The sequence below is a fragment of the Leucoraja erinacea genome, chromosome 2, assembly GCF_028641065.1.
Source record: "Leucoraja erinacea ecotype New England chromosome 2, Leri_hhj_1, whole genome shotgun sequence".
In the NCBI taxonomy this organism is placed as follows: domain Eukaryota; kingdom Metazoa; phylum Chordata; class Chondrichthyes; order Rajiformes; family Rajidae; genus Leucoraja; species Leucoraja erinaceus.
In genome coordinates, this window is record NC_073378.1 from 108423554 (window position 1) to 108436849 (window position 13296).

General features: G+C 41.4%; 1 protein-coding gene across 1 annotated transcript in view; it reads left to right on the plus strand.

The window, feature by feature from the left end:
• mtrr (5-methyltetrahydrofolate-homocysteine methyltransferase reductase) overlaps positions 1-12903 on the plus strand; it is a 63874-nt gene extending 50971 nt beyond the window's left edge. The window contains exons 13-15 of the mRNA XM_055663001.1: positions 3595-3687; positions 4910-5080; positions 10426-12903. Coding sequence (XP_055518976.1) covers positions 3595-3687; positions 4910-5080; positions 10426-10570 — 409 coding nt within the window. The 3' untranslated portion in view covers positions 10571-12903. The remainder of the gene's footprint in view (positions 1-3594; positions 3688-4909; positions 5081-10425) is intronic.
• The last annotated feature ends 393 nt before the right edge of the window (positions 12904-13296 follow it).

The window sequence follows — 13296 nt, forward strand, 5'->3', positions numbered from 1 at the left end:
GCGACCCATTCAGACGTCCACCTATAACCCTATGACACCCTACGTCCACCCGCGACATGGTACGACAAGGTACGACCCTGTCAGCAACAACTTAAGACAATTCAGATAATCCAGTACTGAATTACATGCACATAAATTCCCCAACCTGTCGCCGGTTGATGTAGATTGACGTAGACAGTCGCCAATGGATTCACCAAAGTCAGCACCCGGCGAAAACCTACGTCATCCTGGCGACAACCTACGACAAACCAACTGTCGCCGACTGTCGGCAAAAAGTTTTAAACATTTCAAAAACCAGCGGTGACCAGAAAAACGCTACGATTCTTAGGGCGACTGAGGAGACGACTCACGACCATACATGCGACACCCCGGCAACCAAGTGGCGATAATGTAGTCGCCTGTAGTTACCTAAACAATCACCTAAGTGGGACGGGCGTAACTTCCAAGGTGAAGGATGTCCTGGAATTCACAGCAGCGGAACAAGTAAACTCAATCCCCTTCAATTGCTGCCATATCAGGCCTCAACCGTTTGGGTTTTGTATCAAGAAAACTCTGAGATAAAACTCAGCCATCACATCCTTCCTCAGGTTTGGGGGGACAAAACTGTTCCCAATATTCCAAATGTGGCTGCACCAGCACCTGATAAAGCCCCAGAATTGCCTCCTTGCTTTTATATTCTAGTCCCTCAAAATGATTGCAAGCATATCATTTGCCTTTCTCACTGCCGACTCTACCTGAAAAAAATTAACCTTTTAGGGACACTGCACCAGCTCTCACAAGTTCCTTTGCATCTCCGATTTCTGAATCCTCCCCCTAATTGTTTTTTGTGCATATGAAACTCCCACTTACATTTCAATACAATAAGAAAGAATGGGATAGAAATGGGATGAAACGGGTTCAATTGTGGGGCAGAACACAAAGTTGAAAACAGCCAATGGAATCCTTGAAAAACATATTCCATTCTTGCTGCCTTTGTTCTTGAGTCATGGAATACATTTGTACAATGGTATAGCTAAAACAAACTCCTCACAGCGAGGAACAGTACTTGTTTCATGGGCATGATGGATAAAGGATTATTTGTAGCTGTCATTGAAGGCATATTTGTCCCCAATGGGGGCTTTCAATCTGTGCAAAGATTTAGTGATTTTTAACTTGACAAGATATTATTCTCACTTAATAAGAAGAATATGTTTGAACATATCCTCGGGCCATATTCAGCTAAAATTGCTATGCGCAGCATGGAAGGAAATGTGCTACTACTATGAGAATAGAGTCATGGAGTTTCTAGGAGAAGACAACTAAATTATTAGCAGACTGGGCATATGCTTGAAGATCGTTTTATTAATATTTCCCTTTACCCATACATTCAAAGGATACCTGTAGATTTCGAGTTCATCAAGCACTTGACAAATAAGGTGCAAGATGTAGGTTTTGAAAGCTTTATTTCTCTGGGGATTATTATTCCAATTATAGTTGCTTTGAAATATAGCAGTAGGTGACAATTAAATTGCCACATAGTGTTTGGTGAATAGCATTTGGTATGCGCTGTAGAAACGGCTCACAAGAATTTAAATGCATAGTAGAGAAGGGGGCTCTCTGGCCATTTCAAGGTTGTCCCATCTTTCAATACCATTGTGGCTGATCTATTCTTGGCCTTGACTCCATTTCAGTTTCTGGTCCACAAAGCCTCAATTCTCTAAACTCTTAAAATTAATCGACCTGCTTTTCTTTTGAACAGAATGTTTTAGTTTTTTTTAGTTCTAGTGTTAGAGATACAGCACGGAAACTTCGGCTCAGTGAATCCTGCACATGAACACTCTCCTACACACACCAGGAACAATTTTCACTTATACCAGGCTAATTTACTTACATACCTGCACTGCTTCTAATTATCCCATTCTTCCAAATACAAGAAATCCTATTCCAATAGATCCTCCGCAAAAGTTCCTTACCAGCCGATAAGTTATTGGATTATCTCTAATTCCCTTCTTTGACAAATGAAAAGCATTGGCTACTCTCCAGGACTTACCTGCGGCTAGATTAGACGCAAAGATTTTTGTCAAAGCCTTTGCATTCTTCTCTCATGCCGCTCTTAATAACCAGGGATAGATCCCAGCAGGCCCGGGGGATTCATCCACTTTAATGGTCGTCACGAGTCCCAACACCATCTTCTTCTTGATCTCAAACTGTCCCTGCACATTAGTATTCCCCACAGTCATCTCCTGTCCCCCACGCCCTTCTCTTTGGTGAATACAGATGCAAAATACTTGTTTAGTACCTTGCCTGCATCCTTTGACTCTAAGTATAAATTCCCTCTTGGTTTTAGTGTCATATGAAATGCCTTGGGATTTTATTTAATCTGATTTGCCTGTGACTTCTCATGGTCCCCTTTAGCCCTTCCAATTGCTTGCTTGAATTCTTAATTGCCTGTTTGAGTCCTTGTAAAATTAATAGCATGGCATGGTACTGAAAATTTGAAAATAAGTTTTCTGATTTTTTGTTAAAACTGATTTTCAGTGACTCAGATTTTTTCTGAAACAAAATATTGTGATTTTTCTTGTTTGCTAGTGAAGCTTTACAGAGAGTATATAAGTGATAGAACCATGGGAGTTAGTGAGAGAGTGTAGCTAGCAGTACTGTGGTAGTTCATGGACGTTGGGCTTACTGAGAGACTGTAGGTGGGAGGACTGCATGAATTGGTGTGTTTGAAACACAGCCTGAAGCAATTAGAATCATTTAAGTCATGGAAAGTTACACATGAAAGTAATCTTTAAATCAGAATTTTTAAAAATAATTTTGAGGTAGAAACTGCTTTAAAATGTTTTATTTTGTATGGAATTATGTTTTCTGTCTTCCTGACTGCTCAGTAAGTTTTTTTTTAAGTCGCAGAAGCCAGATTTCCTCTTGATATTGACATAGCTGATCTTACCCGGCAGAAGGAGGAGTTATATATTTGACTTGGCATGTGTCGATAGGAGATTTTGTCTACTCGTGATAAACGCATAGCCTCTCCAATTTACTGGCATGTTGCTGTCAACTGAAAGTCCTAGGCTCAGCTGCAAGTCTGTCCAAGGAATTTTGTGCACTAAGGAGAAACAAACACAGTTCAAATGGGGCACTGCAATAGTTGGAGAACAGCTCTCTGTGGTTAAAACAATAAAATCACTGACAAAACCATTGAGACAGGCAGCATCTCTGGAAAGAAGAAATGGCTGATGTTTTGGGTCGAGACCCGACTCTTCAGGTCTGAAACAGGGTCTAGACTCAAAACGTCACCCATTTCTTCTCACCAGAGATGCTGCCTGTCCCGCCGAGTTACGCGAGCATTTTGAGTTTATCTTCGATGTAAACCCGCATTTGCAGTTCCTTCCTACACTGACAAAACCTAGTCAGTTTTGATTGCTTTCAATTATCTGCAACAAATATTTGCCTTTACTTTGAGCCTTTAATTTAGAAAAAAATCTTGGCACAGGATGTCAATGTAAAACTGTGTCTTTGCGGTTGGGAGGCAGAAAGTCAATCTTGGAGCCTAGGCCACTGTTGGGTGACGGCCAATGTGGACTTTATTATTCATCAGTTTGCTTTTTGATTCAGACAGAAACAAAGAGAAGAGAATCCTGAGTGTACTTTTGGGGAAATGTGGCTATTCTATGGCTGCCGACAACACGATCGAGACTATCTGTTTCGGTAAGCACAATGATTTTATTTTATTTGCACCACTGCTCAATCTTTCTGTAGTGGAGGATACACTTACAGAGTAAACATAGTGCACTGTTCCATCTACCACCTTTAACAAATTATACCAAAAACAATTCACTTGATATTTTCAAAATATTTCTCCTTCATCTGTTATTGGAACAAAAATTCTGCACCCACTTTACAAAGCTTGTTAGTGTGCAATTCTGGTTGAATATTTTTTTGTTTCAAATCGTCGGATGAAATTTCATTTGCAGTATATTTTTAGGAATTGAATTACTATTATTAAAGCTGCTTCTTCCTGGGATGAAACTTAATCAAACTTTGTAGATATCCTCACAGAGTTTTCATCCTGAATTTCCCCGTGTTCACACACAAAAGGGTGTTATCACTGGTGCTTTGAACACTAGAGTCCAGTGGAGAAGTCTGGATGGTAACTGGGTCACGGGCACATGGTGTAGAAATCCTGCACCTGGAACAGACATGGTAGTTTTTGAAGGAAGCTGAGAGCAGAATTTTGCCTTTCATGGGTTTTATCTGTTTGATAACTCAAATTATTTGGGCACATTTAAAAATGGTAATAATGGAAGTAACATTATTTGTGTCAACAAAATAGAGAGAGTACAGAGGAGATTTACTAGAATGTTGCCTGGGTTTCAACAACTAAGTTACAGAGGTTGAATAAGTTAGGTCTTTATTCTCTGGAGCGCAGAAGGTTGAGGGGGGACTTGATAGAGGTCTTTAAAATGATGAGAGGGATAGACAGAGTTGATGTGGACAAGCTTTTCCCTTTGAGAATAGGGAGGATTCAAACAAGAGGACATGACTTCAGAATTAAGGGACAGAAGTTTAGGGGTAATATGAGGGGGAACTTCTTTACTCAGAGAGTGGTAGCGGTGTGGAATGAGCTTCCAGTGGAAGTGGTGGAGGCAGGTTCATTGGTATCATTTAAAAATAAATTGGATAGGCATATGGATGAGAAGGGAATGGAGGGTTATGGTATGAGTGCAGGCAGGTGGGACTAAGGGGAAAAAAAATTGTTCGGCACGGACTTGTAGGGCCGAGATGGCCTGTTTCCGTGCTGTAATTGTTATATGATTATATATGGTTACCTGTAACATCCAAAATAAGACCTGGATACCTACATGCATACACATGAACAGAAATCAAATTGCGTACTTTAATGCCAAAAACTTTTTTTCTTTCTTTGCAGAAACGAATTGAGACATTTTCTAAGTAATGGCACCTTAACCCAACTGGAAGTCTGTTTCTCCAGAGAAGCTACAGATGAGAAGCCAAAATACGTTCAACATTTACTCCAGCACTTGACTCATGTTGTCACAAAAGTTTTGTTGAGTGAAAATGGCTGCTTGTATGTTTGTGGGTGAGTGAAATGGATAGATTCAAATGAATGATGTCTGGAGCTGTATGATTGCAAATTACAGAACTGTAAAGAATAGAGCATATAGTTTATTCATAATTCTATCATAGGCCAAATATTTATGGTTATATCATCTGTTAATGCTGCAATCTGTTCCAAAAAGATGCAAAAGGATCTTATCAGTTGGTGGATAGTTATTCTATTGAATTCATTCGTTTGAGGTAGATGCTATTGTCAACATGCATTATATGAAAATGAATGCTTTGCTATGTGGCAGGATAATTTTGGAATCCAATCTGAAATTGCTGAAATCTAATTTAGCTGAAAAGAAAATAAGTTTCTCAGCTTCATAATACAATTTAAAAAAAAGGCACGAGCAAATAAAGCATTTAAAATATTAATTGAATGATGAATTCTGAGCAAGGGGAATATGATATAATTAAAATGTAATAGTTTATTTTCTAAAACATTAATAAGATGACAATAAGGCATTACTGACTCAACGCTCTATTACTGACGAGATGGCAGTAAGTGTGCTATCTGTAGTTTTAGGTCTTCATTCTGTAGAAAATATGCCAATACATAGAAACATAGAAAATAGGTGCAGGAGTAGGCCTGCACTGCCATTCAATATGATCACGGCTGATCATCCAACTCAGTATCCTGTACCTGCCTTCTCTCCATACCCCCTGATCCCTTTAGCCACATGGACCACATCTTACTCCCTCTTAAATATAGCCAATGAACTGGTCTCAACTACCTTCTGTGGCAGAGAATTCCAGAGATTCACCACTCTCTGTGTGAAAAATGTTTTTCTCATGTCGGTCCTAAAAGACTTCCCCCTTATCCTTAAACTGTGACCCCTTGTTCTGGACTTCCCCACAATCGGGAACAATCGTCCTGCATCTAGCCTGTCCAACCCCTTAAGAATTTTGTAAGTTTCTATAAGATCCCCCCTCAATCTTCTAAATTCTAGCGAGTACATGCCGAGTCTATCCAGTCTTTTTTCATATGAAAGTCCTGACATCCCAGGAATCAGCCTGGTGAACCTTCTCTGCATTCCCTCTATGGCAATAATGTCCTTCCTCAGATTTGGAGACCAAAACTGTACGCAATACTCCAGGTGTGGTCTCACCAAGACCCTGTACAACTGCAGTAGAACCTCCCTGCTCCTATACTCAAATCGTTTTGCTATGAATGCTAACATACCATTTGCTGTCTTCACTGCCTGCTAGACCTGCATGCCCACTTTCAATGACTGGTGTACCATGACACCATAGAAACATAGACATAGAAACATAGAAATTAGGTGCAGGAGTAGGCCATTCGGCCCTTCGAGCCTGCACCGCCATTTAATATGATCATGGCTGATCATCCAACTCAGTATCCCGTACCTGCCTTCTCTCCATACCCTCTGATCCCCTTGGCCACAAGGGCCACATCTAACTCCCTCTTAAATATAGCCAATGAACTGGCCTCAACTACCCTCTGTGGCAGAGAGTTCCAGAGATTCACCACTCTCTGTGTGAAAAAAGTTCTCCTCATCTCGGTTTTAAAGGATTTCCCCCTTATCCTTAAGCTGTGACCCCTTGTCCTGGACTTCCCCAACATCGGGAACAATCTTCCTGCATCTAGCCTGTCCAACCCCTTAAGAATTTTGTAAGTTTCTATAAGATCCCCTCTCAATCTCCTAAATTCTAGAGAGTATAAACCAAGTCTATCCAGTCTTTCTTCATAAGACAGTCCTGACATACCAGGAATCAGTCTGGTGAACCTTCTCTGCACTCCCTCTATGGCAATAATGTCCTTCCTCAGATTTGGAGACCAAAACTGCACGCAATACTCCAGGTGTGGTCTCACCAAGACCCTGAACAACTGCAGTAGAACCTCCCTGCTCCTATACTCAAATCCTCTTGCTATGAAAGCCAACATACCATTCGCTTTCTTTACTGCCTGCTGCACCTGCATGCCTACCTTCAATGACTGGTGTACCATGACACCCAGGTCTCGCTGCATCTCCCCCTTTCCCAATCGGCCACCGTTTAGATAATAATCTGCTTTCCCGTTTTTGCCATCAAAATGGATAACCTCACATTTATCCACATTAAACTGCATCTGCCAAACATTTGCCCACTCACCCAGCCTATCCAAGTCACCTTGCAGTCTCCTAGCATCCTCCTCACACCTAACACTGCCCCCCAGCTTAGTGTCATCCGCAAACTTGGAGATATTGCCTTCAATTCCCTCATCCAGATCATTAATATATATTGTAAATAGCTGGGGTCCCAGTACTGAGCCTTGCGGTACCCCACTAGTCACTGCCTGCCATTGTGAAAAGGACCCGTTTACTCCTACTCTTTGCTTCCTGTTTGCCAGCCAGTTCTCTATCCACATCAATACTGAACCCCCAATGCCATGTGCTTTAAGTTTGTATACTAATCTCTTATGTGGGACCTTGTCGAAAGCCTTCTGGAAGTCCAGATACACCACATCCACTGGTTCTCCCCTATCCACGCTACTAGTTACATCCTCGAAAAATTCTATAAGATTCGTCAGACATGATTTACCTTTCGTAAATCCATGCTGACTTTGTCCAATGATTTCACCACTTTCCAAATGTGCTGCTATCCCATCTTTAATAACTGACTCTAGCAGTTTCCCCACTACCGATGTTAGGCTAACTGGTCTGTAATTCCCCGTTTTCTCTCTCCCTCCCTTCTTAAAAAGTGGGGTTACGTTTGCTATCCGCCAATCCTCTGGAACTACTCCAGAATCTAAAGGGTTTTGAAAGATTATTACTAATGCATCCACTATTTCTGGAGCTACTTCCTTAAGTACTCTGGGATGCAGCCTATCTGGCCCTGGGGACACCAGGTCTCGTTGCATCTCCCCTTTTCCTAATACAATAAAGGAAAAGTAATAGAGCTTAGAGGCCTGCTCGGGTATAAAATTACCTAAAGCTCCACTCAAAGCTCCACCTGATGCATGTATAATCCTTCCATAACCATTCTCAGTCACAGTACAGAATATTGAGCCCAGATACTTGCACCAAACCAGACGACACCCATTTATGAGAGAGGTCCTCCAGTCTTTCGCGTGTCTCATCCATGCTCTGAAAATATTTCCCACCCACTCCCACAGTAGATATTACTACCTGTCTGGCACCAAGGCAAAGTTGAAATAGATGGCTGAGCAAGCACTCCACAAGCCCCATGCAAAGTCCTGCCTGTGCTCCCTTGCTGACTTTCGTGCCTGCCTCCAGCAGGCAGTCAAGCTCAACAACTAAGCCCGGAACACGTATTTTTGAGGATGTAACTAGGAAAATGGACAAGGGAAAGCCAGTGGATGTAGTGTACCTGGACTTTCAGAAAACATTTGTTAAGGTCCTACATAGGAGATTAGTGGGCAAAATTAGGGCACATGGTATTGGGTGTAGAGTGCTGACATGGATAGAAAATTGGTTGGCAGACAGGAAACAAAGAGTAGGGATTAACTGGTCCCTTTCGGAATGGCAGGCAGTGACTAATGGGGTACCGCAAGGCTCGGTGCTGGGACCACAGCTATTTACAATATATATTAATGATTTAGATGAAGGGATTACAAATAACATTAGCAAATTTGCAGATGACACAAAGCTGGGTGGCAGTGTGAACTGTGAGGAGGATGCTATGAGAATGCAGGGTGACTTGGACAGGTTGGGTGAGTGGGCAGATGCATGGCAGATGCAGCTTAATGCGGATAAATGTGAGGTTATCCACTTTGGTAGCAAAAACAGGAAGGAAGATTATTATCTAAATGGTGCCGTTGGGAAATGGGGAAGTACAACGGGATCTGGGGATCCTTGTTCATCAGTCAATGAAAATAAGCATGCAGGTACAGGCAGTGAAGAAAGCGAATGGCATGTTGGCCTTCATAACAAGAGGAGTTGAGTATAGGAGCAAAGAGGTCCTTCTGCAGTTGTACAGGGCCCTAGTGAGACCACACCTGGAGTATTGTGTGCAGTTTTCTGCTCCAAATTTGAGGAAGGATATTCTTGTTATTAAGGGTGTGCAGTTTAGTTTCGCAAGGTTAATTCCCGGGATGGCGGGACTGTTATATGCTGAGAGAATGGAGTGGCTGGGCTTGTATAATCTGGAATTTAGAATGATGAAAGGGGATCTTATTAATACATATAAGATTATTAAGGGTTGGACACGCTAGAGGCAGGAAACATGTTCCCGATGTTGGGGGAGTCCAGAACCAGGGGCCACAGTTTAAGAATAAGGGGTAAGCCATTTAGAACAGAGATGAGGAAACACTTTTTCACACAGAGAGTTTTGAGTCTGTGGAATTCTCTGCCTCAGAGGGCGGTGGAGGCTGGTTCTCTGGATACTTTCAAGAGAGAGCTAGATAGGGCTCTTGAAGGTAGCGGAGTCAGGGGATATGGGGAAAAGGCAGGAACGGGGTACTGATTGGGGATGATCAGCCATAATCAATTGAAGGGCCGAATGGCCTGCTCCTGCAATTATTGTCTATTGCCTATTCCAGCTGAAGTTCCTCCCCTACTTCCTGAGGCGTGGATGAAATCACCTCACAGACATGAAACCAACATGGAAAAACACGCCCCAAGCATGAGCAACATGCCCATCCACTACCTTCCCTGGTATCAACAGTGAACTGCCCTACACTGAACTTGAAAGTATTACTACGTGTGGTAGTAATAAGGAGAGGTTGCAAAGATTGGACCTTATAGGAATCTGAGGAATGACCATATATAGTTATATAAAATCATGAGGGGCTTAAATAAGGTTTTGTAAAATATTTTTGCATTCTTTCCAGTTTATTGGGTATAATGAATTTCTGCACATAAACTGGCCTTAGACAGCACAGAAACTACTGCATATAATTAATTGAAAGTAGCTAAGATCTGCTTCGGAGTATGGATTCCATAAATAATTTTAAAAGGGAGTTGCTCGGATATTGAGGATGAGGAATTGAAACATAGAAAATAGGTGCAGGAGGAAGCCATTTGGCCCTTCGAGCCAGCACCGCCATTCATTGTGATCATGGCTGATCATCCATAATCAGTAACCCGTGCCTGCCTTCTCCCCATATCCCTTGATTCCGCTACCCCTAGAGCTCTATCTAACTCTCTTTTAAATTCAACCAGTGGATTGGCCTCCACTGCCTTCTGTGGCAGAGTATTCCACAAATTCACAACTCTCTGGGTGAGGATGAGGAACATAAAGACTGCGGTCAAAAGACAGTCGTGGGTGATTAAATATGAATAGTCTTTGGAAAGGTCTATGATTTCTAATGAGACTAATGTATCTCGTGCTTTACTGATTTTATTTTTATTCTTGCAACAGAGATGGCAAGAATATGGCTAAAGATGTGACCACGACTCTGACTGAGATTATATCGGAAAAGTTAGGAGTGAATACGCTGGAAGCCATGAGAATTGTAGCCAGTCTTCGTGAAGAGAATCGTTACCTGCAGGATGTCTGGAGTTAATGAGCCTTAAGAAGAGAATACAAACCCAATTGTATGATTCTATTGAACCTTTTATTTGCAAAGAACAGAGACATTTTTAACCAATGATAAATCTGGAAAGAAGTATTGGAAAGACTTTTCTTGGGCAAAATATTTGATTTTTTTTCAGCACAGTTCCATGTTAAATACATTAATTGAGGATAATGGTGATGTCCATCTTCTCGATGAACCTTGCTTTGACAGAAGCAAATGATAAATGCTTGTGAAGCATCTTTCCACGAGATCTTCTACCCAATGCACATACTGCTTTTAAGAGTTGCTGAAGGAGGGTGTTTTTTTTACTCTTTAATGGACGAGTCCATAAAACAGTAGTTTCTCTCCCTTTCCATAGCCCCTACCGTCAAATTTAACAAAATCGATGTAAGAGTAATATTTATGCAATTTTTAAGGTGTGCCATTTGAAGCCTCTATTAATGTTTAGTTATAGGCAACACATAAGTATAATTGAAAACTGCCTAGAATTCTAATGAGGACTCCAGCAGTTTCAGTACATCTGCAGCAGGTTATGCAAATTTTATTTTTAGAAATTCTCAGGAATAGTCATGACCACTGTTTTTGTACATTTACCATTATATTCATTGTGTTTTCATTATTCTGCACCTTTGACCTAGGCACCAAATTGTTTTGGTCAGTCATTTCATTGAAAAAAACCCAGTAGGATTACAGTTTCTCTTGGCACAATTTTATCATAGTTGCAAAAAAAAAAAATGCAGCACAGAAACAGAACCTTTTTGCCCACCTCATCCATGTCAGCTGCTATACCTATCCATGCTAATCCAACCTGCTTGCAGTAGGCTCATATCCCTCAATGACTTTCCCATCTTAATACCTGTCAAAATAATATCTATAGGTAAATGCTGTAATAGCATCCACCTCCTCTGGCAGCTTGTTCTAGAAAACCACCACTCCTCCGTATTGAAAAACATTGTTCAGATTTCCTTTAAGTTTCTCCCCTATCAACATAAACCTGAGCCCTCCAATTCGGGACTCGGAGAATATAAAAACAGGGATGTAATGCTAAGGCTTCATAAGACTGACCACATTTGAAGTATTACGAGCAGTGTTGGTCCCCATATCTGTGGAAGGATGTGCTGCTGTTGGAGATGGTCCAGGGGAGATTTATGAGAATGATCACGGGGATGAGGGTTGGGTTAACATATGAAGAGCGTTTCACAGCACTTGGCCTATACTCGCTGGAGTTTAGGAGGATGAGGGGGTATCTCATTGAAACTTAACGAACAGTAAAAGTCCTGGATAGAGTGAATGTGGAGAGAATGTTTCCATTAACAGGAGAGTCTATGACCAGAGGCTACAGCCTCAGAATAAAAGGACGTACCTTTAGAAAGGTATTGAGGAGGAATTTCTTTAGTCAGAGGGTGGTGAATCTGTGGAATTAATTGCTGTGAGGCCATGTCATCTGGTATTTTCAAGGCAGAGATTGACAGATTCTTGATTGGTAAGGGTGTCAAGGATTATTGGAAGAAGGCAGGAGAGTGAGATTGAGAGGGAAGGATAGATCAGCCGTGATTGAATGGCTAAATAGCCTAAATATGCTCTTCTGACATGAACGTGACTCTGACTATCCTACTATCTATGCCCCTCATAATTGTATAAGCCTCAATAATGTAATCCCTCAGCCTCCTATGTTCCAAGAGGAATAAATGCAGCCTATCCAATCTCTCCTTACAACCATGGCCCTTCATTCGGGTGAATCTCTCCTGTATTATCTCTGTTGCAACCACAAAAAAACCCAGGAATGGAACAACCCATCAGTTCCATTCTTGCACCTACTTTCCTTCTTTAAGTTCAGCTCTTCATTGTTTCTCATCCACACACCTACACAAGGGGTCATCTACAATAGCTAGTTTTAGTGTTGGAGGAAACTGGAGCATCTGTGGGAACCCATGCAGCTGCAAGAAGCAGATGCAAACCCCATAAGGAATAAACCCAGGTCCCTGGAGTAGTGAAACATCACTGTGTTGCCCCACTTGTAACCTTTGTAATCCTGAAGCACTTTCAAATCAGCATAGCACATGCCGATGCAATGCCTCATTTTTAACATTTGAAGAGTTGATCACATGAAGATCATAAAGGTCTGTTGATTTATAATCGGATTACAATATTCTTTAGATTTGTGTTCCTGTGTGTCCATCTCAAAATGTTAAAATGCTTTTAATTTAAAGTTGTATATTTAAGTGTGCTGTTTCTTTATACATGTCAAATCAAGTTGTTTATTGGCATATGCACAAAAATTGTGAGGTAGAGGTACTATTAAAAAATTGTTTGTAACAGCATCACAGGCTTGGACAAATGCACAAAAATATAAATAATGCATATTATTTAACATTTAAATTGAAAAAATGCAAAAATGACCGGTGTAAGAGATGGTCTGAGGTGTTCCATTGTTGAGGTCTGATTAGGATTGCGGAGTTTTTTTCAGGAACCTCACAGTTGTGGGAAATTGTTCCTGAATCTGGTGGCATGAAACTTCAAAAGTCTGGACCTCCTGCCCGATGGTAGCCGTGAGAAGCGAGCATGGGGGAACTGCCTTGACGCAACACCTCGAATAGATGCTTTCGATGGTGGGGAGAGCTGTGTCTGTGATGGACCAAGCTGAGCCCCATACTTTCTGCTGCCTCTTACTTTCCACCATAAGTCTGCATATTATATTCAAAATCTTTCGGGAT